General features: G+C 42.6%; 1 protein-coding gene across 2 annotated transcripts in view; it reads left to right on the forward strand.

Moving 5' to 3' along the window:
* The window catches only part of ccdc39 (coiled-coil domain containing 39), a 129,065-nt gene that overhangs the window by 89,775 nt on the left and 15,053 nt on the right, over positions 1 to 24,237 (forward strand). For both annotated transcript variants that reach the window (XM_048541561.2, XM_048541562.1), the window contains exons 15-19: positions 7,141 to 7,300; positions 9,017 to 9,123; positions 17,432 to 17,572; positions 21,498 to 21,677; positions 22,077 to 22,168. In XM_048541561.2, the coding sequence (XP_048397518.1) occupies positions 7,141 to 7,300; positions 9,017 to 9,123; positions 17,432 to 17,572; positions 21,498 to 21,677; positions 22,077 to 22,168 (680 nt within the window). The remainder of the gene's footprint in view (positions 1 to 7,140; positions 7,301 to 9,016; positions 9,124 to 17,431; positions 17,573 to 21,497; positions 21,678 to 22,076; positions 22,169 to 24,237) is intronic.

Below are 24,237 nucleotides of genomic sequence, written 5' to 3' on the forward strand. Positions count from 1 at the left end.
CAGAGATGTCCTGGATATGAAATAACTGACCTCCAACAACCACAGCCATATTCCTATGTGTCAAATATGACTCCAAACAGTGGAGATTTTACCCCTGATACTCATCAATTCTAATTTTGCAAGGGCTGTTTGATGCCACACTTGGTCAAATGCAGCCTTGATACAAGGGCTGTCACTCTCACCTCACCTTTGAAACTCACCTCTTTTGTCCATATTTGAACCATTCTGTAATAAAATCAGGAGCTGAGTGGTTCTGGTGGAATCCATACTAGGCAGGTTATTGCTGAGCAGGTGATGCTTCATAGCATTGTTGATGACACCTTCCATCACTGTACTTATGATCAAGAGTAGACTGATGGGGCGATATTTGGCTGCATTGGATTTGTCCTGCTTTTTATGTACAGGACATACCTGGGCAATTTTTCACATTGTTGGGTAGATGGCAATGTTGTAATTGTACTGGAAGAACTTCTCCAGAGTCAGTTTGGGTTGAGGTCAGGAACAAGAAAGGAGCAGTCACTTTGTTGGGCGGTTTTCACAGACCCCCAAATAGTTGCAGAGAAGTCGAGGAATGGATTGGGAGGCAGATACTGGAAAGGTGCAGAAATCACAGGGTTGTAGTCATGGGTAACTTCAACTTTCCAAATATTGATTGGAAACATTTTAGTTTAGATGGTGTAGATTTTGTCCAGTGCATTAAGGAAGGATTCCTGACACGGTATGTAGACAGACCAACACGAGGAGAGGCCACTTTGGATTTGGTGCTTGGCAATGAACTGGGTCAAGTGTTAAACCTGTTGGTAGAAGAGCATTTTGGTGGTAGTGATCATAACTCTGCTTCTTTCACAATAGTCATGGACAAGTGTAGGTACGTACAACAGGGTACAATTTATAATTGGGGGAAGGGTAATTACAATTCAGTTAGCCAAGAACTGGGTAACACAAGTTGGGAATAGATGCTGTCAAGGAAAAGCACCACAGAAATGTGGAGATTGTTTTAGGAATGCATACTGCATGTACTTGATATGTTTGTCCCTAGCAGGCAGAGAAGATGTGGCCGAGTGAGGGAGCCATGGTTCTTCAGAGAGGTCGAATGACTGGTTAAGAGGAAAAAGGAGGCTTATGTAAAGTTTAGAAAAAGAGGAACGGAAAAGGCTTTAGAGGGATACAAATTAGCCAGGAAGGAGCTGAAGAAAGGGCTTAGGAGAGCTATAAGGGGGCATGAGAAGATCTTGGCGGATAGGATCAAGGAAAACGCCAAGACTTTTTACATGTATGTGCAGAACAAGAGAATGACCAGAGAAAGGGTAGGGCCGAACAAGGATTGTAAAGGGAATTTGTGCACGGAGCCTAAAGAGATAGGAGAGTTCTTTAATGAGTGCTTTCCTTCAGTATTCACAACTGAGAGGGACATAGTTGTAGTGGAGGACATTGTGAAACAGACAGGTAGGATAGAGGAGCTGATGTTAGTAAAAAAGATGTGCTAGAAATTCTGAGGAAGTTCAAGATAGATAAATCCCCCAGGCCTGATAGGATTTATCCAAGGATTCTATGGGAAGCGAGGGACAAGATCGCAGAGCCTTTGGCGATGATTTTTTCATCCTCACTGTCCACAGGTATAGCGCTGGAAGATTAGAAAGAGGCAAACATCATTTCTTTGTTCAAAAAAGAGAAAAGGGATAACGCCGGAAATTACAGGCTAGTTAGTCTTATGTCAGTGGTGGGCAAATTATTGGAAAGGGCTCTAAGAGACAGGATTTATGATCACTTGGAAAGGCACAGTTTGATTCGTGATAGTCAGCATGGATTTGTGAGGGGAAGATCATGCCTCACAAATCTTACTGAATTCTTTGAAGAGGTGACCAAACACATGGATGAAGGTAGAGCAGTGGATGTGGGATATATGGATTTAAGTAAGGCGTTTGATAAAGTTCCCCACAGTAGCTCCTGCAGAGAGGAAGGAGGCATGGGATAGGGGAAATGTGGCGGATTGGATTCAAAATTGGCTGACCCTTAGAAGACAAAGGGCAGTAGTGGACAGAAAATATTCAACCTGATGCTCAGTTACAAGTGGAGTACCACAAGGATCTGTTCTGGGTCCTCTTCTACTTGTGATTTTTGTAAATGATTTGGATGAAGGAGTTGAAGGGTGAATTAGCAAGTTTGCGAATGATACGAAAGTGGGTCACGTTGTGGACAGTGCAGAGGACTGTCCCAGGTTACAAAGGGACATTGATAGAATGCAGAGCTGGGCTGAGAAGTGGCAGATGGAGTTTAACCCTGAAAAGTGTGAGGTGATTCATTTTGGAAGGACAAACTGAAAGCAGAACACAGGGTTAACAGAAAGATTTTTGGCAGTGTGGAGGAGCAGAGGGATCTTGGGGTTTATGTTCACAGTTCCCTGAAAGCTGCCACCCAGGTGGATAGAGTTGTGAAGAAGGCATATGGTGTGTTAGCTTTCGTTAGTAGAGGGATTGAGTTCATGAGCCGTGAAGTTATGCTCCAGCTATACAAAAGCCTGGTTCGGCCACATCTGGAGTATTGTGTCCAGTTCTGGTCACCTCATTATAGGAAAGATGTGGAAGCATCGGAAAAGGTGCAGAGGAGATTTACCAAGATGTTGCCTGGAATGGAGGGAAGGTCTGACGAGGAAAGGTTGAGAGAGCTACGGCTTTTCTCTTTAGAACGATGAAGAATGAGAGGTGACTTGATAGAGGTGTACAAAATGATCAGAGGTATAGATACAGTAGACAGCCAGAGACTTTTTCCTAGGATGGAGGTAGCTTTTACGAGGGGACATAGTTTTAAAGTGAAAAGAGGTAGCTATCAGGGAGACGTCAGAGGTAGATTCTTTTAGCAGAGAGTGGTCGGTGCTTGGAATGCACTGCCAGATGGGGTAGTGGAGTCGGCCTCATTAGGGGCATTTATGCGGCTATTAGATAGGCATGTGGATGATAGTACAAGGTAGCGGTGCAGGTTAGATAGACCTTAGGTTTCGGGTAAAAGTTTGGCACAACATTGTCGGCTGAAGGGCCGTACTGTTCTATGTTCTAATTTGTCTCAGAGAGTGGCAAGTTCTGGAGCACCAGCTGTCGGTACTATCACTAGAATGTTGTCAGGGCCCAAAGTCTTCGCACTATCCATCGTGTTCAGGAATGTGTAGGTTAGGTGCATTAGTCATGGGAAATTCAGGGTCACAAGGACAGAGTACGGGGATGGGTCTGGAAGGGATGCTCTTCAGAGAGTTGGTATGGACTTCTTGGGCTGAATGGCTGGCCTGTTACCACACTGTGAGGAATCTAAACAATTTTTTAAAAAGAAAACCAGTGTCTCCAACCATTTCTTGATATCAGGTGAGGTAAATTGAATTGGCTAAAGACTGGTATTTGTAATGCTGGGAATCACTAGAGGCAGAAATGGATCATTCACTTGACACATTTATCCAAAAGTTTGCTGCAAATGTATCAGACTTATCTTTTGCACTGATGTTCTGGGCCTTTGCATCACTGAGAATGGGAACATTTGTGGAGCCTCCTTCTCCAGTGAGTTGTTTAATTGTCCACCACCATTCATGACTGGATGTGGCAGGACAGCAGAGCTTAGATCTGATCCATTATTTGTGGGATTGCTTATCTCTGTCTATCACTTGCTGCTTTTGCTGTTTGGCATGCAAGTAGTCCTGCTTGGTAGCTTCACCAGGTTGAAACCTCATTTTGAGGTATGGCTGGTAGTGCTCCTGGCATGTCCTCCCGCACTTTCCATTGAACCAGTATTGATCCCATGGTTTGATGGCACGGTTATGTGGGGGATGTACTGGGCCATGAGTTTACAGATCGTGCTGGAGTACAATTTTGTTGTGGTTGATGGCCCACAGAGGCTTTTGGATGCCCAGTCTTGCGTTTCTAGATCTGTTTGAAGTGTGTCCCATTTAGCACGTTGATACTGCCACATAACAAGATGGACGGTATTCTCATTGTGAAAGCGGAACTTTATCAGTAATCACTCTTAACTGATATTATCATGGCTAGATATCTGTAGCTGGCATATTGGTAAGGACGTGTTCAAGTATATATTTCCCTCTTGTTGGTTTTCTCACCATCTGGTGCACTCCCAATCTAGCAGCTTTGCCCCATAGGACCCAAGTATCTCAATCAATAGTACCGCTGCCAAGCTACTTTTAGTGGTAGATATTGAAATACCCAACCAGAGTACAGATTGCGCCCTTGTCATCCTCTGTGGTTCATCCAAGTGGTGTTCAACTTACAGGAGTACTGATTCATCAGCTTAGGGAAAACAGTACATGGCACTAGGGGCGACGATGGAGGTATAATCACTGGACTGTTAATCGAGAGACCCAGGTAATGTTCTGGGACCAATGCAGATTATGGAATTTTTATTCAACAAAAATCTAGAATTAAGAGTCTAATGATGACCACGGATCCATTGCCGATTGTTTGAAAAAACCCTTCTAGTTCTCTCATTTCCTTTAGGGAAGGAAACTGCAATCTCTACTTGGTCTGACCGACATGTGACTCCAGACCTACACCTATGTGGGTGACTCTTAACCGCCTTTGGGCAAATAGGGATAGGCAATAAATGCTGGCTTAGCCAGTGCCACCCTCATCCCGTGAATGAACAGAAAACAAAAATCAGGAATTTCTTTGCCTGTATTTAACCTGAAGCATGAGACTTCATGGGGTCCAGGAACAATGTTGAAGATTCCAAGAGCAATTGCATCCTATGATATACTAGTGTGCCAACTCCTCTGCTGGGTCTGTCCTGCCAGTGGGACAGGACATTTCCAGGCATTGTGATGGTAGTGTCTGGGAAATTGCCTTTTTCGCTATGATTCCATGTGTATGTCAGGCTGTTGTTTTGACAACTATGAGACAGATCTCCCTATTTTGGCACGAGTGCCCAGTTAGTGAGGAGGACTTTACAGAATCAACAAGGCTGTTTCTGCCAGTCTTTTTTGGTGCCTAGATCAAATGTCAGGTGATCCGTCCACGTTCATTTCTTGAATATCCTTTTCCTCTCACAATAAATTACAACATTCCACTTGCTTCCTAAGCACTTGCTGTACCTGCATACTAACTTCATGTAATTCCTGTACAGTACCCTCTATATAATCAAGTTCTGCAATGTCTCTGCATTGAAATTGTATGCTGCTTATCTGTCCTTTCGGGCAAAATGAGCAAGTTCACCCAAGTTGTTACCAAACATTAACCTGTTCATAGCACTTAAAAGACTCTCCACTTACTTTTGACAACTTATGTTTTTATCATGATGTTATCACCAAATTTAGCTGCCATATATTTAGTGACCTTACCAAAATCACTGATTGAGATTTGAAGTAGTTGAGGATCTAGTCCTGGTCCCCATTTAACAGACAAGCATGTTATCTGCTTTCATAATTTCTTGACCTATCTGCATGTTAACTTTCTATGGCTCAGGTACAAGTACACCTGGGTCATTCTTGAATGTTGTTATGGACCAGACCAAACCCACCTCAAAATATATTAAGAAGATAGTCTAGACCCCAATTTTTTCTTATTTTTAAAGGCAAGTGTAAAGCATTGTGTTCTGCATGTAATTCAATTCATCAGACTGCTAGGCTTGAAGCAAAACATACTTTATTCCTGCATAATAGTTAAAAAACAAACAAAAGAAAGAATAATTGGAATAAAGTATTATTTAACTACTAAACAGTAACTGTTCTATTGTAGTAACATCTCAAACATACCCTTGGCAAAGAAGAATTCAGTAAAACAGATTATCTCTCATGCAATTCTCCAATTCAGGAGGAAAGAACATTTCAAGAAAACAGAGAGAGGAACTCATTCATTTTGCTGGAGCAGGGAAAAGATGTATAGTAGCTTCCAAACCCGAAAAGCTACTGAAAGTTAAACTAAAATCCTAGTTTTGTCAGAGCTTGACCCCATCTCTTCATGCTGCTTCTATTGTTCTAACTTTTTTAAAAAACCCAAGGCTTCACAAACTGTTTACTTTTTGGCTAGGAACAGCCCCTCATTAGCCCGATCTCAAGCCTCTTCATTAAAAAAGACTGCAAGACAAAATATACCTCAAAGCCATAATATCATCACAATATAAACATATCAATCACTTCGCATCAAACAAATATTATGGTTTGTTTTATTTTTCCCACAAAGGTGGATAACTTCACTCTTCATCACATTGTATTCTACCTATCATATTCCTACTCTTCCAGATCTGTCCATTTCCTTGCACAGCCTCTTTGCATCCTCCTCACTGCATCTTGTATCAGCAAAGCTGGATACACTGATCTCTCATTTAAGTCATCAATATAGATTCTAAGAAACTTATCTCCAATTCTGATTTTTGCAGTATGCTGCTCATTACAAGCTAGAATTCTCTCCCAATTTACTCTTACTCCATCCCTTAACCAGTTCTCAATCTATGCTAATGTACTGCTACTGCAATCCCACAAGTTTGAATTTTGTATCGTGAACCATATGTGTGGGATCTTAACTTTTTTTGAAAATCCAAACACATGGTAACCAAATTAGTTTAGTTGGCTGGATGACTGGTTTGTGATGCAGTGATGCCAACAGCACAGGTTCAGTTCCTGTTTCAGCCGTAAAGTCATCATGTTAGTCACACCCTCTGAACCTCACCCTTCGCCTGAGGTGTGGTGATGCTCAGGTTAAACTCACCACCAGTCATCTCTCTCTAATAAGACAGTAATCTTCTGGGACTATATAGACTTTACCTTTACCCTCTTATCCTACTGTTAGTTTTGATGATTGTTGAACATTGTAGTTTCCAACCCTTATTCTGACGGTTGGAGATTGATAGTGTCATATAGTTCCAGGAGTGAGAAGCATAAGACATACCAGTCATGAAACAATAAAGTGAGGTCCCCATCTGCCAGTTCCAACATCTAGTACTATTTCAGTACCAAAGTTTTCCTAAAATCCTTGTCAACATTCCTTCCCCACTAATCAAGCAAAATAAATAGTCCAACCTTCTTGCTGTTTGTGGAATATTACAGTGTAGTAAGTGACAGCTGTGATAACATTCAAGTTGTTTTAGAGATTTAATAATATGTGATATTAAAAGAAAGTTTATTTTTCATTTCTTCTTAACTCACGCATTCAGGCTGCCCAAGAGAAAGAGGAACTTCAAAGTCAGGGGGATGAGCTTGATGCTAAAATTTCCAAAGGTGAAAAAGAACTAAGAGCCCTGGAGAATACATTGCAGCTACTCAACAATCAAAATGCAACATACCAAAAATCTTTCAACAAGATCACAGAAACAAGTATGTCTCTTTTCCCCATGGCCTGAAGACAGGGTGATTGTTGTCTTGATTATCCAGAATATTTGATCAGTCGGCACACTCTTGGTCCCATAGGTGCTGGTTAATAAAAGATTTGCTGTATTTCTGGCAACCACATAAAACAGGGGTTGGTTAATTTTTGTATGCAAATTAGTGATCTTACTCCTGTTTTGGAATCCATTTGAGAAATTGGACTACCTTGAGCTGAGCAGGTTTGGACAGCCACTACTGAAATACAAGTTAAAATATTTCTAAAGCTTGATGTGTTGTCAGGAGAAATGTTCCTTTCAGGGCCATAGCTTGTGCAAGTATTGCCACCGGCGTGGGATAGTTTCCACATCCATGACATGCTGGAGGGTCACAGCCTGTGATCCAGAGTTAGATGCTGGAAATAGTTGCAACAGACAGCATCAACTCATCTAAATTAATTAAATAATATTCGAGGCCTCCCAATGGGACATGTCAATCATGATACAATAGTGGACATAACCAATATATCCACACGCAACTTACTGTGATTTCTATCTTGCCTTTGTGGTTTTATTTCTTCAGTACTTACTGGAAGTACTTGAGCTCCACTGTGTATATTCTATCACACTCAGTAAAGTGATTTAGAAACACTACTTTGTTTATACTTCAAAATGATTTGGTGCTTACATTCAATGTCCAGCATTGGCATCAACTTGGCCTGTAAAGAGGATGAATTTGTGCCATCTGTTTCACACTAAAATAGAAAATGTATAAGTTTATTGTCTTGGCATGAAAGCTACAGAATTAATGTTGATGGGAAATGTGTGGTATAATAAAATGACTTGGAAAGAGCACATGCATTTTAGATTTGTATTGAAGGTTCAAGAAACAGATATTCCATAGGCAAGTTTAAAAACTGTCTTTTTCCATGTTAGAATTATTCAACCTGCTATTGTTTGCTGTTTCAGTATTCTGGCAGGAACAGATAACTGTCATATTTCAAATACCAAAAATGGTTGAAAAGCCCAGAGCTATCATCAGATAAAAAATGTTTTTATTTATATAGTACTTATTATCTCAGGATGCCTGAAGTAGAGCCAATTAAGCAATTTTGAAGTAAAGTCATTGACCAGATTTTGCACTTACGAAGGAAGAAAGTTTGCTATTCCTTACGTTGTCAAATTCCAAAAAAGGTTTAACTGGGTTTTAAGTACAGATTTCCTTTCGTCCAATGTCTGTTCCAGTGGGGCACCTTCTACCAAACATTTATGGCAGCTGAGAACAAGAAACAGTGACCAACAAAACCTACTATCCTCACTGAAACATGGAGACCCAAGAAAGGAAGTATGAAGCAGCAACTGAAAAAGAATTAAAAAGAAGAGAAATTGTATTGGGCAGAGGAAGAAAAACAGACAGACAGAACAAGTTAAAAACTTAATTATTCAAACCTCCAACACTAATTTTTCTTGAAGAATACAGTATTTATCACAAAGTTAAAAAGCTAATTGCTCCTGATTATATCAGTCCTAATTTTTCCAGCCATCTTTAATGGCAAAAGAGTGAATGAATACAGTAAGGTCGCGCAGATACAAAATCCTTTGTAGAGAATTGGTGCAAATTCTGACCCCTTATATCTACTGCATTTACAACACAGAAAATTCAAAGTTCAAAATCTATTGAATCCAACGCTTCCAAATAATTTAAATATACTCCTATATGACTTGATAGGTGATGAATTTGAGAATAAGTTAAAGCTGGAAGAACAAAAGAGGGCCATTGATGAAAAATACAGATACAAACGCAGGCAAATACGAGAGCTTCAAGAGGATATTCAGGTAAATATTTAAAATAATTGTGTTCTGAACATTAGAAGGTGAATTAAATTGTGTTGCTCTGTACATTCGCAGATAAATTATGTTTTCATGACAACACTGGACGGGCAAATGATTCCTTATTAAAATTTGGAAAATATTCACAGATGTGATTCAACACCTTGCACTTCATTGTTGAAACTGATCACATTCATGGTTGTTCCACTGGAAGGTGTCATTAATTAAATAGACCATTTTAAAAAATTGAGTAGTATAAGCAGCCAGAAATAGTAATTCTATGAACGTTAAGAAAATAGATTTAAAATTTCAACGTGAAATCAATTGTTTGTGAGTTGTTTCAAGTATTGATTGTTATAACAGAAAAATGATATAATTATTCTTAAACTTAAAATCACTAAGTGCCTGGACGTTTGTTCTAACATGCTGAATATTTTTTTCCAAAGCTGATGAGGTTATTAAATGAAAAATTGCATAAAGACTTACTAATACACAAATATTAATGTTTTAAAATTAGCTCCGATCAGTATAGACATGGACTTGTAGTTTTGTACACTAGGATATAATGTCCCTCATAATATGATGAAAAGCATGTTGACTAGAATGAAGACTTAAGTTTTAACACTCAGCAACAAAAGAAAATTCCGGTGAATCAACAGGTCTGGCAGCATCAGTGGGGAGAAAGCAGAGTTAACGTCGTAAATTCAACAACTCTTAATTGGAACTGACAGCAGCTAGGAAAAAAAAATGGCATTTATGCTGATGACCAGGTGAGGCGTGCGCGGGGTAGGGGAAACAGGTGAGCAGATAGTTGGAGATGGAGCTGAGAGAGAGAGAGAGAGAGAGGTGAAAGGAGTAGGCAAACAAGGGAATTATTGATAGTAAGCTAGAACAGTACTCGTGGTAGGGGACTCGATAGGAGATTTTGTGGTCAGGATCGGGATTCCCGGTAGGTATGTTGCCTCCCTGGTACCAGGGTCCGGGACGTCTCCGATCGGGTGTATAAGGTTCTAAAAGGGGAGGGCGAACAGCCAGAAATCGTCTTACATATTGGCACTAATGATATAGCCATAAATAGGATTGAGGATATAAAAAGTGATTTCAGGGAGTTAGGATGGAAGCTGCAAAGCAGGACGAACAGAGTAGTGTTCTCTAGTTTACTACCGGTGCCACGAGATAGCGAGGTGAGGAAGAGGGAGCGGGCGCATCTTAACACGTGGCTACGCAGCTGATGTAGGAGGGAGGGCTTCAGATATGTAGATAATTGGGATGCCTTCTGGGGAAGGTGGGACCTGTACAAGAAGGACGGGTTGCATCTGAACTGGAAGGGGACCAATGTCCTGGGTGGAAGGTTTGCTCTAGTAGTTCGAGGGGGTTTAAACTAGTATGGCAGGGGGGTGGGAACCTGAGCTGTATATCGGAGGTGAGAGTTGATGCAGGTGAGGCAGTAGCAAGAGGTAGACCAGCTAGTGGGAAGGATTTTCCTGGGAAGGAACCAAGGGATCAGTTAAAGTGTGTTTGCTTTAACACAAGGAGTATCAGGAATAAAAGTGATGAACTTAGAGCATGGATCAGTAGCTGGTGCTATGATGTTGTGGCCATAACAGAGACATGGGTTTCTCATGGGCAGGAATGGTTGCTGGATATTCCAGGGTTTAGAACATTTAAAAAGAATAGGGAGGGGGGGGGGAAGAGGAGGGGGTGTAGCACTACTAATCAGAGAGGGTATCACAGCTACAGAAGCTTCCATTGTTGAGGAAGATCTGCCTACCGAGTCAGTGTGGGTGGAAATTAGGAACAACAAGGGAGTAGTCACCTCGTTAGGGGTTTACTACAGGCCCCCCAATAGCAGCAGGGAGATTGAAGAAAGCATAGGTCGACAGATTTTGGAAAAGTGTGGACGTAGTAGGGTTGTTGTAATGGGTGACTTTAACTTTCCTAATATTGATTGGAACCTCCTTCGAGCAGAAGATTTGAATGGAGCTGTTTTTGTAAGGTGTGTTCAGGAGGGTTTCCTAACGCAGTACGTTGACAGGCCAACGAGGAGAGAGGCCATTCTAGACTTGGCGCTCGGAAACGAGCCGGGGCAGCTATCAGATCTTGTGGTGGGAGAGCATTTTGGTGATAGTGACCATAACTGCCTCACATTCGACATAGCTATGGAGAAGGAGAGGATTAAGCAAAATGGGAGGATATTTAATTGGGGAAGAGGAAACTATGATGCGATTAGACATGAGTGAGGAAGCATGGACTGGGAGCAATTGTTCCATGGTAAGGGCACTATAGACATGTGGAGACTGTTTAAGGAACAGTTGTTGCGAGTGATGAATAAATATGTCCCTCTGAGACAGGCAAGAAGGGGTAAGATAAAGGAACCTTGGATGACGAGAGCGGTGGAGCTTCTTGTGAAAAGGAAGAAGGCAGCTTACATAAGGTGGAGGAAGCTAGGGTCAAGTTCAGCTAGAGAGGATTACATGCAGGCAAGGAAGGAGCTCAAAAATGGTCTGAGGAGAGCCAGGAGGGGGCACGAGAAAGGCTTGGCAGAACGAATTAGGGAAAACACAAAGGCATTTCACACTTATGTGAGGAATAAGAGAATGGTCAAAGAAAGAGTAAGGCCGATCAGGGATAGCATAGGGAACTTGTGTGTGGAGTCTGAGGAGGTAGGGGAGGCCCTAAATGAATTTTTTGCTTCTGTCTTTACGAAAGAAACAAACTTTGTAGTGAATGAAACCTTTGAAGAGCAGGTGTGCATGCTGGAATGGATAGAGATAGAAGAAGCTGATGTGCTGAAAATTTTGTCAAACATTAAGATTGACAAGTCGCCAGGCCCGGACCAGATTTGTCCTCAGCTGCTTTGGGAAACGAGAAATGCAATTGCTTCGCCACTTGCGAAGTTCTTTGCATCCTCGCTCTCCACTGGAGTTGTACCTGAGGACTGGAGAGAGGCAAATGTAATTCCTCTCTTCAAGAAAGGAAATAGGGAAATTCCCGGCAATTACAGACCAGTAAGTCTCACGTCTGTCGTCTGCAAGGTGTTAGAAAGGATTCTGAGGGATAGGATTCATGACCATTTGGAAGAGCATGGCTTGATCAAATGCAGTCAACACGGCTTTGTGAGGGGCAGGTCATGCCTCACAAACCTTATCGAGTTCTTTGAGGATGTGACTAGAAAAGTTGATGAGGGTCGAGCTGTGGATGTGTTGTATATGGACTTCAGTAAGGCATTTGATAAGGTTCCCCATGGTAGGCTCATTCAGAAGGTCAGGAGGAATGGGATACAGGGGAACGTAGCTGTCTGGATGCAGATTTGGCTGGCCAACAGAAGGCAGCGAGTGGTAGTAGAAGGAAAATATTCTGCCTGGAAGTCAGTGGTGAGTGGTGTTCCACAGATCTCTGTCCTTGGGCCTCTACTGTTTGTAATTTTTATTAATGACTTGGATGAGGGGATTGAAGGATGGGTCAGCAAGTTTGCAGACGACACAAAGGTTGGAGGTGTCGTTGACAGTATAGAGGGCTGTTGTAGGCTGCAGCGGGATATTGACAGGATGCAGAGATGGGCTGAGAGGTGGCAGATGGAGTTCAACCTGGATAAATGCAAGGTGATGCATTTTGGAAGGTCGAATTTGAAAGCTGAGTACAGGATTAAGGATAGGATTCTTGGCAGTGTGGAGGAACAGAGGGATCTTGGTGTGCAGATACATAGATCCCTTAAAATGGCCACCCAAGTGGACAGGGTTGTTAAGAAAGTATATGGTGTTTTGGCTTTCATTAACAGGGGGATTGAGTTTAAGAGTCGTGAGATCTTGTTGCAGCTCTATAAAACTTTGGTTAGACCGCACTTGGAATACTGCGTCCAGTTCTGGTCGCCCTATTATAGGAAAGATGTGGATGCTTTGGAGAGGGTTCAGAGGAGGTTTACCAGGATGCTGCCTGGACTGGAGGGCTTATCTTATGAAGAGAGGTGACTGAGCTCGGACTTTTTTCATTGGAGAAAAGGAGGAGGAGCGGGGACCTAATTGAGGTATACAAGATAATGAGAGGCATAGATAGAGTTGATAGCCAGAGACTATTTCCCAGGGCAGAAATGGCTAACACGAGGGGTCATAGTTTTAAGCTGGTTGGAGGAAAGTATAGAGGGGATGTCAGAGGCGGGTTCTTTACACAGAGAGTTGTGAGAGCATGGAATGCGTTGCCAGCAGCAGTTGTGGAAGCAAGGTCATTGGGGTCATTTAAGAGACTGCTGGACATGCATATGGTCACAGAAATTTGAGGGTGCATACATGAGGATCAATGGTCGGCACAACATCATGGGCTGAAGGGCCTGTTCTGTGCTGTACTGATCTATGTTCTATGTTCTAACAGAAGAAGGTCTCAATAAGACCAGGGTAGGGGCTGAGGGAAAAAACATGGAAGGTTGGAATCAGGGTCTGAATTTCTTGACCTCAATTTAGAGTCTGAGAGGCTGCAGTGTGTCCGAGTGAACGATGCGATGCTGTTCTTGCAGATAACAAGGTATAGAGCTGGATGAACACAGCAGGCCTAGCAGCATTGGAGGAGCAGGAAAGCTGACATTTCCGGTCTTGACCCTTCTTCAGAAATGAGGGAAGGGAAGGGGATTCTGAAATAAATAGAGACAGAGGGTTTTGGGATGCAGTCGGTGGTGGGGAGATTTTGAAGCTTGTGAAGTCCACATTGGTACTATTGGGCTGCAGGGTTCTCAAGCAGAATATGAGGTGCTGTTCCTGCAACCTTCGGGTGGCATCATTATGGCACTGACGGAGGCCCAGGATGGACATGTCATCCAAGGACTGGGAGGGGAGTTGAAGTGGTTCATGACTGGGAGGTGCAGTCGTTTGTCGTGAACCGAGCATAGGTGTTCCACAAAACAATCTCCAAATCTCTGCTTTGTTTCCCCAGTGTAGAAGAGGCCACATCGGGAACAGCGAATACAATATACCACATTAGCGGATGTGCAGGTGAACATCGGTTTCATGTGGAAGGTTTCCTTGGGGCCTGGGATGGGGGTAAGGAAAGAGGTGTAGGGGCTGCAGGGAAAAGTGCCGGGCATGATGCGACTGGAGGGGAGTGTGGTGTGGACAAGGGAGTCAGAGAGTGATCCCTCCAGAAGGCAGATGAGGGTTGGGAGGGAAAAATGTCTTTGGTAGTCGGGTCAGATTGCAGATGGCAGAAGTGCCAGAGGATGATGCATTGGATCTGGAGGTTGTTTGGTTGGTATGTGAGGACGAGGGGGATTCTGTTTTGGTTCTTATTGCAGGGAGGGGGTGTGAGGGATGAGTTGCGGGAAACACGAGAGACGCGGTCAAGGGCGTTTTTGACCAGTGTGGAGGGGTAGTTGCAGTCCTTGAAAAACGAGCACAATTTGGGATGTCCGGGAGTGGAATGCCTCATCCTGGGAGCAGCTGCGGCAGAGGTGAAGCAATTGGGAACAGAGGATGACATTTTTGCAGGAAGGTGTATTATAGGTAGCTGTGGGAGTCGGTAGGCTTGAAATGGATATTGGTTTCCAGGTGGATGCCAAAGATGGAGACAGTGAGGTCCAGGAAAGAGAGAGAGGTATCAAAGATGGTCCAGGTGAACTTAAGGTTGGAGTGGAAGGTGTAGGTGAAGTGGATGAGCTGTTTGAGCTCCTCGTGGGAGCACGAGGTGGCACCAATACAATCATCAATGTAACGGAGGAAGAGGTGGGGGATAGGGCCAGTGTAGCTGTGGAAGAGGGATTGTTCCACGTTTATCCTATGAAGAGGCAGGCATAGCTTGGGCCCGTGCGCTAGCCATGGCCACCCCCTTTGTCTGTAGGAAATGGGAGGAATTGAAGAAGAAGTTGTTAAGGGTGAGGATGAGTTCAGCTAAGCAGATAAGGGTGTCGGTGGTACGGAACTAGTCGGGCCTGTGGGACAGGAAGAAGCGGAGGGCCTTTAAGCCATCTGCATGGGGAATGCAAGTGCATTGGGACTGGATGTCCATCATAAAGATGAGGTGTTGAGGACCAGGGAATCGGAAGTTGTGGAGGAGGTGGAGGATGTGGGTGGTGTCACGGACATAGGTGGGGAATTCCTGGACCAAGGGGGAGAAAATGAAGTCGAGATAAGCGAAGACAAGTTCGGTGGGGCAGGACCAGGTGGAGACAATGGGTCAACCAGGGCAGTCAGGTTTGTGGATTTTGGGAAGGAGATAGAAGCGGGCTGTGCAGGGTTGGGGAATGATGAGGTTGGAGGCTGTAGGTGAGAGGTCACCTAAAGTGATGAGGTTGTGGATGGTCTGGGAGATGATGTTTTGGTGGTCGGGGGTGAGGTCATGATCACGGGGGCAGTAGGAGGGTGTTCTTTGAACTGGCCTTGAGGCTCGGTGGGGCACTGCAGCAGGCCAACACAGAAATGTTGACCAGGAAACACAATGGTGTGTTGAACTAGCAGGCAACCAGAAGGTTGGGGTCATTTTTGAGTATGCGTTCTGCAAAGTGGTCACCCAGTCTGCATTTTGTTTACCCATTCAAGAGCGTTAAGGGCAGCATGGTGGCACAGCAGTTACCGCTGCTGACTCACAGCATCAGGAAATTGGTTCGATTCCAGCCTTGGGCTTCTGTCTGAGTGGAGTCTGCACGGGTTTCTTTGGGTGCTCTGGTTTCTTCCCACAGTTCAAAGATGTGCATGTTAGGTGAAATGGCCGGTAAATTGCCTTATAATGTGCAGTCTAGGTGGATTAACTACATAAATATGAGTTTATGGGGATAAGGAGGGATGCTTTTTGGACAGCCGGTACAAATTTGATGGGCTGATTGGCCTCTATCTGCACTTTCGGATTTCTGTGATTCTATGAGACAATATTACAGGCAACAAATACAGAAGACTAGATTGAATGAAGTGCAGGTAAACTGTGGCATGTCTGGGGGCCTTGGATAATAGGAGGGAGGAGGTAATCAGGCAGATGTAACACCTGCCATTATATGAGAATGTGTTGAGTGGAGTGGTGATGGGAGTGTAGCGGATCAGGGTGGCTGGAGCGAATAGTCCCTGCGGAATGCTGATAAACAAGGAGAGGAAACTGTGTCTGGTAATGGCATCCCACTGGAGTTGATGGAAATTGCAGTTTACAATCATGTGGATATGAAGGACCAGGAAAACTCTATTGTTATTGTGACAGGGAAGAGAATAGGTCAGGGCAGAAATGGGGAGGATAGTTCGGGTTAAGCCTGTCAACCACGATCATGCAGAATTCAGATTTAGGAATAAGGTGGACATTTCTGAGATTCCCCCTCCAGATGGTGGCATCATCAGAACAGTTGAGATGGAGAAACTGTTGTAATGGAATGGTGTCCTTACAGAAGGAAGATGTGAGAGAAGTAAAGTATGGGTAAGTATGGAAATCAGTGGGTTTGTCATGGATATTAGTGGCCAGCCTGTCCCCAGAAATGGAAACAGAAATGTTGAGGAAAGGAAGAGTCAGAAATGGTGAGATCAGGGTGGAAACTGGAAGCAAAATTTTTTCTATTTCCAAATAAAAGGGAAAGCAGCACCATTGATGTAATTGATGTACTGGAGAAAGATTTTCGGGGAGGGACTGAGTAGCATCGGGTTTCCAGCATCTGCAGTTCATTATTTTATTGAAGTAAGACTTAGCCTTTTCCAGAAGTATTGTTAATCAGCAATACCAATTAAGAAATATGAAAATTCATATTCAAACTTTTTATCTCTTCAGGAAGTCAAAACACTTGATCACTTCATGTTTGCTGTATATGCAAAAAGGAACAGCTAGTTTGTACACAGCAATGTCTCAGATTCAAGAATGACACAATTCATGAATTAAAACCCTACAATGGCAACTGGCAAATTTAAATTTAAATACACCTGGCATTTTAAAAAAAATCAAACTGGTATCAGTTAAGGTGATCTTGGAATTGACAGTGGATCATCAAAACTTATCTGGTTTGCTCACCTCTGTTAAGGAAGGAAATCTGCCATCCTCACCTGGCCTGACTGATGTGAGATTCCAGACCCGCACCAATGTTAACTCTGAAATGGCCTAGAAAATCACTCACTTGTATTCAGATTGGCATGGCAAAACATCCCAAGGATAATTAGAGATAGTCAATAAATGGTAGCCTTATATGGCCATGTCATCAATGAATAAAAATCACAATGCACAACTTGCTTAGCACTAAAAGAAAGCTATAAGCATTTTTGACATATTTTACAGATGGCTAAAAGCATAAGCCTCAAGGAGAAGATTTTCTGTAAATTAGCCTCCCCTCCCTCCCCTAAAATTAAAAATTAATTTGTGACTTCTCTCTCAGTGCATGGTGAACACCTTCGACAATCTGTTAAAGGAAGAATCAGCACTCCATGGAATGGTTGAAGAGCAAAATGACAAAACCATGCATCTTATTAAGGAGCTGGATGATCAGAAACTCAAGCTGGAACGGGTGATAAAACACGTGTGTAAATCTAAGTCTTATTGTTTGTAGTATAGTATTAATACCACATTCCTTTGAATTGTTTTAATGGTTTGAACCAATTGTACTTGACAATTAGTAGTTCTTTGAGCTTTTTAAAGCTTGCTAATTATTAATAGTACTTTACAGCAGATAATCTGATTTGTCTAGTCGGACGTTGACAAAACAAAAATAGGTCGCACATTTAAATCACAAGTAAATTAATAACTACTTTATATAATATTTTATAGTTGATCTTTTGTTGGAAAATGTAATACTTCTAAACACTAAATAGACACAAGCAAAGGAAGAGTATTCTAGTTGTTTATCAAATTGAAAAATAAGCAACTGTCACATAATCTTTTTGAAATTTCCATCTCTGTTCATTTCGTTGTGACTTTTTGAATGAAAAAGGTTTGTCCTACAATTCTTTTTCAAAATTAGTTTCTCTAAACTTTTTCCTGATATCATAATTAATTCACTACAAGGAGGTTTTGCTTTTTGTCATTTACATAAATGATGTGGATGTGAATATAGGAGGTACAGTTAGTAAGTTTGCAGACAACACAAAAATAGGTCGTGTAGTGGACACCGAAGGAGGAGTACAAGGGGACCTTGATCAAATGGCAGATGAAGTTTAATTCTGATAAATAAGAGGTGCAGCATTTTGGTGGGGCAAATCAGGGCAGGACTTATACATTTAATGGTAAGGTCCGAGGGAGTGTTGCCAAACAAAGAGACCTTGGGGAGTGGGTTCATCGTTCCTCAAAAGTGAAATCGCAGCAGACAGGGTAGAACATAGAACATAGAACAGTACAGCACAGAACAGGCCCTTCAGCCCACAATGTTGTGCCGACCATTGATCCTCATGTATGCACCCTCAAATTTCTGTGACCATATACATGTCCAGCAGTCTCTTAAATGACCCCAATGACCTTGCTTCCACAACTGCTGCTGGCAACGCATTCCATGCTCTCACAACTCTCTGCGTAAAGAACCTGCCTCTGACATCCCCTCTATACTTTTCACCAACCAGCTTGAAACTATGACCCCTCGTGCTAGCCATTTCTGCCCTGGGAAATAGCCTCTGGCTATCAACTCTATCTATGCCTCTCATTATCTTGTATACCTCAATTAGGTCCCCTCTCCTCCTCCTTTTCTCCAATGAAAAGAGACCGAGCTCAGTCAACCTCTCTTCATAAGATAAGCCCTCCAGTCCAGGCAGCATCCTGGTAAACCTCCTCTGAACCCTCTCCAAAGCATCCACATCTTTCCTATAATTGGGCGCCCAGAACTGGATGCAGTATTCCAAGTGCGGTCTAACCAAAGTTTTATAGAGCTGCAACAAGATCTCACGACTCTTAAACTCAATCCCCCTGTTAATGAAAGCCAAAACACCATATGCTTTCTTAACAACCCTGTCCACTTGGGTGGCCATTTTAAGGGATCTATGTATCTGCACACCAAGATCCCTCTGTTCCTCCACGCTGCCGAGAATCCTATCCTTAATCCTGTACTCAGCTTTCAAATTCGACCTTCCAAAATGCATCACCTCGCATTTATCCAGGTTGAACTCCATCTGCCACCTCTCAGCCCATCTCTGCATCCTGTCAATGTCCCGCTGCAGCCTACAACAGCCCTCTACACTGTCAACGACACCTCCGACCTTTGTGTCATCTGCAAACTTGCTGACCCATCCTTCAATTCCCTCGTCCAAGTCATTAATAAAAATTACAAACAGTAGAGGCCCAAGGACAGAGCCCTGTGGAACTCCACTCACCACTGACTTCCAGGCAGTGAAGTCAGTATTTGGTATGCTTGCTATTATTGGTCAGTGCATTGACTTTAGGGGTTGGGGTGTTATGTTGTGGCTGTATAGGACATTGGTTACAAAGAAACAAAGAAACCGACAGCACAGGAACAGGCCCTTTGGCCCTCCAAGCCTGTGCTGATCAAGATCCACTGTCTAACCTGTCATCTACTTTCTCTGGGTCTGTGTCCATTTGCTCCCTGCCCATCCATGTACCTGTCCAAATATATCTTAAAAGACGCTAACGTGTCTGCATCTACCACCTCCGCTGGCAATGCGTTCCAGGCGCCCACCACCCTCTGTGTAAAGAACTTTCCATGCATATCTCCCTTAAACTTTCCTCCTCTCACTTTAAACTCATGACCCCTAGTAATTGAGTCCCCCACTCTGGGGGAAAAAGCTTTTTGCTATCCACCCTGTCTATACCCCTCATGATTTTGTAGACCTAATCAGGTCCCCCCTCAATCTCCGTCTTTCTAATGAAAATAATCCTAATCTATTCAACCTCTCTTCATAGCTAGCACCCTCCATACCAGACAACATCCTGGTGAACCTCCTCTGCACCCTCTCCAAAGCATCCACATCCTTTTGGTAATGTGGCGACCAGAACTGTACATAGTACTCCAAATGTGGCCAAACCAAAGTCCTATACAACTGCAACTTGACCTGCCAACTCTTCTACTCAAAACCCCGGCCAATGAAGGAAAGCATGCCATATGCCTTCTTGACCACCCTATTGACCTGCGTTGTCACCTTCAGGGAACAATGGACCTGAACACCCAGATCTCTCTGTTCATCAATTTTCCCTAGGACTTTTCCATTTACTGTATAGTTCGCCCTTGAATTTGATCGTCCAAAATGCATCACCTCGCATTTGCCCGGATTGAACTCCATCTGCCATTTATCTGCCCAACTCTCCAGTCTATCTATATTCTGCTGTAATTTCTGACAGTCCCCTTCACTATCAGCTACTCCACCAATCTTAGTGTCATCAGCAAACTTGCTGATCAGACCACCTACACCTTCCTCCAGATCATTTACATATATCACAAACAACAGTGGTCTGAGCACAGATCCCTGTGGAACACCACTGGTTACAGGTCTCCAATTTGAGAAACTCCCTTCTACTACTACCCTCTGTCTCCTGTTGCCCAGCCAGTTTTTTATCCATCTAGCTAGCACACCCTGGACCCCATGTGACTTCACTTTCTCCATCAGCCTGCCATTGGGAAACCTTATCAAATGCCTTACTGAAGTCCATGTATATGACATCTACAGCCTTTCCCTCATCAATCAACTTTGTCACGTCCTCAAAGAATTCTATTAAGTTGGTAAGACATGACCTTCCTTGTACAAAACCATGTTGCCTATCACTGATAAGCCCATTTTCTTCCAAATGGGAATAGATCCTATCCCTCAATATCTTCTCCAGTAGCTTCCCTACCACTGAGGCACTTGTGGAATACTGTGTTCAATTCTGATCTCCCTGCTATAGTAAAGATGTTGTGAAACTTGGAAGGATTCAGAAAAGATTTACAAGAATGTTGCCAGGGTTGGAGGGTTTGAACTATAGGAAGGGACTGAATAAATTGTGGCTATTCTCCCTGGAGTATCAGAGGCTGAGGGGTGACCTTATAGAAGTTTATAAAATCATGAGGGCCATGGATAGGGTGAATAGTCAAGATCTTTTCCCCGGGTTAGGGGTGTCCAACACTAGAGGGCATAGATTTATGATGAGAGGGGAAATATTTCAAAGGGGAAACATTTTCATGCAGAGGGTGGTGCGTGTATGGATTAAGCTGCCAGAAGAGGTGGAGGAGGCTGGTACAATTACAACATTTCAAAGCTATCTGGATAGGCATAAATAGGAAGGATTTATAGGGGATATGGGCCAAATGCTGGCAAATGGGACTAGATTAATTTAGAATCTGGTCAGCATGTATGAGTTGGCCCAAAGGATCTGTTTCTGGGCTGTACATCTCTATGACTCTGAGTAACTGTAATAACATTTTCCACCATTGATAAATTCTATTCGAAGAGGTATTTTGGAATTATTTATTCAGGATAATATTTTTGTACTATTAAAAACATCCAATGTTGAATGAATTTTCATACCAGTGCACTAAAGTTGTCAGAGATATCCGTTCTGCCAAGAAAAGCCCAGGACAAACCCAAGAGGAGCAAGATATTGATCTTCGTGAACTACGAGATTTTAATAAGTCATTGAATAAGCTATTAGCTGATGCAATGGATGCTTGTCCAAGTTTGGCTGCAGATCTTCAACTTTATTTTGACCAGGTAAAAAAAAGCTAATTTATCATGTTGGATTTTGAGGGAAAGTGGTATAAATCCTTATGTTTCCAGCTAGCATTTAAGCCTAGGACTTAAATCTGTTTTAAGTGTGTCGACACAATACAGATGTGCACTTTAATTAATAATTATGAAATAATTTCCCTTTGAAATTCAAATTTTGCATTTAAGAGACAACTATTAATGACTACAGCTCTGGCTTTCTCTCCTATTACCAACATTACAGATCAGTTTTTCTGACCATAACATAATTTGGTTTAGTAATTATAATTTGTAACAACATACAAGTTTTAAAATGCACAATATGACAGAAAATCTATTCACAAAAAATCCACCATTAAGATACATCTGACGTCAATGAAACCTAACTGCCAATTATTTTCTTAGGCTGGTTTACCATTACCAAGTGTACCAACATCACCAAATAGTCATCACAGTTCAAGATCACCATCTAGTCAGAGTTCTGCATCTTCTATAAGGTTAGTGTTATACAAATAAGCATGTCTAGTTAAACATTAGGTGAGCATGCTGTGACAACGTAGCGATCCATTTAAATACTAATTTTAGTTTCTATTTATGATGTATTATAGTAAATACATTTTTTTATATCCATTCCATGACTGCAATTAGGGTTTTTTTTGGGGTGGGCAGGGGAATGAGAGAAGAGGTGGAAATTCTTTGAGCACATCAGGTTGCTTTGCATCTACAGCACAGAAACTGACTGGCCCTTCGACCCATTTGGTCTGTGATGGCATTTATGTGAGACAGCAGTTTCCTCCACTGATCTCGTTCTAAACCTATCAGCATGTGCGAAACATCGGCTTTCCTGCTCCTCCGATGCTGCTTGGCCTGCTGTGTTCATCCAGCTCTACACTTTGTTAGCATGGCCTTCTACCTCTTTAAAAATTATTTGCTTATCTAGTACCCCTATAAACCACTTATGTTCTTTGTTTCAACTGCAGTAACATGTTCAGTATGCTTACCACTCTATGGATAAATAAATTCTACCCAAATTTATTTTAGTGGCTACCTGTGTTTATAGCTCCAAATTTTATGAATTCCTTACAAGTGAAAACGCCTTTTCTTTATCTGCCCTGTTAAACACTTTTTCCCGTTGAGAGAAAAAAAACTGCACAATCTTTCTTGATCGTTATAACCTGTTACTTCTGATAACATCTTTGTGCATCTTTCTTACACCTTTTCCAATACTTCTGTGATATCCCTTGTATAACATGGAGACCAAAATTACACGATATACCGGGCTCAAGATGCCTTTCCTGTTTTTCAGAGTTATTCCTCCAGAAATGAACTGAAATCCTTGTTATGCTTAATTTAATACAAAAGAAAGCCAAATTAACCTGTAGTGGTTTCTGTATCTGCTCCCTCAAAATTCCTTTAATTTTACACCTCACTTAGATTTATGACACAAATCTTCAGATTTTCATTAGATTAGATCCAACCAAAGGTGATCCTGTTGAAGATTACATAGTGTGGAGCTGAAGGAATACAGCAGGCCAGGCAGCATCAGAGGAACAAGAAAGTTGACATTTTGGGTTGGGACCCTTCTTAAAGATTGCTTACTTATTAGTCAGTGACTTTTATGGCCAGGTTCCTAAGTCTGGCCTGACTCAGGTGCCTGCATGGCGATGGCCTAGTGGTATTATCACTAGACTATTAATCCAGAAACCCAACTGATGTTCTGGGGACCTAGGACCTGGGTTCAAATCCCACCATGGCAGATGGAGGAATTTGAATATTTAAAAAAATACCTTGGAATTAAGAATCTACTGATCACCATGAAATCATTGCTGATTGTAAGAAAACCCATTTGGTTCACCAATGTCCTTCAGGGGAGAAAACCTACCACCCTCACCTGGTCTAGCCTACATGTGATTCCAGATCCACAGCAATGTGGTTGACTCTGAACTACCCTCTGTAATGGCTTAGCCAGCCACTCAGTTGTACCAATTGTACAAAGTCTCAAAAAAATGAAACTAGATGGATCACCTAACATTGACTTTGACACCATAAAAGACAACAGCAGAAACAGCCCTTTTGACCCTGCAAAGTCATCCTCACTAACACCTGGGATCAGGTGCCATAATTGGGAGAGCTGTCTCACAGACTAGTTAAACAACAGCCTGACATAGTCACACTCAGAATAATATCTTACAGACAATGTTACAGACACAACCATCACCATCATTGGATATGTCTTGTCCCAACGGCAGAACAGACCCCAGCAGAGGTAGTGGCACAGTCGTACGCAGTCAGGAGGGAGTTGCTCTGGGAGTCCTGACATTGACTCCCGACTCCATGAAGTCTCATGGCTTCAGGTTAAACATGGGCAAGGATACCTCCTGCTGATTACCACATACCATCCTCCCGCAGCTGATGAATCAGTACTGCTCAATGTTGAGCAACACTTAGAGGATGCACTGAGGATGGCAAGGGCACAAAATGTACTCTGGGTGGAGGATTTCATTGTTCGCCACTAAGAGTGACTCAGCAGAATACGACTGATCGAGCTGGTCAGGCCCTAAAGGAC

Source organism: Stegostoma tigrinum, chromosome 14 (genome assembly GCF_030684315.1).
Source record: "Stegostoma tigrinum isolate sSteTig4 chromosome 14, sSteTig4.hap1, whole genome shotgun sequence".
Lineage (NCBI taxonomy): Eukaryota > Metazoa > Chordata > Chondrichthyes > Orectolobiformes > Stegostomatidae > Stegostoma > Stegostoma tigrinum.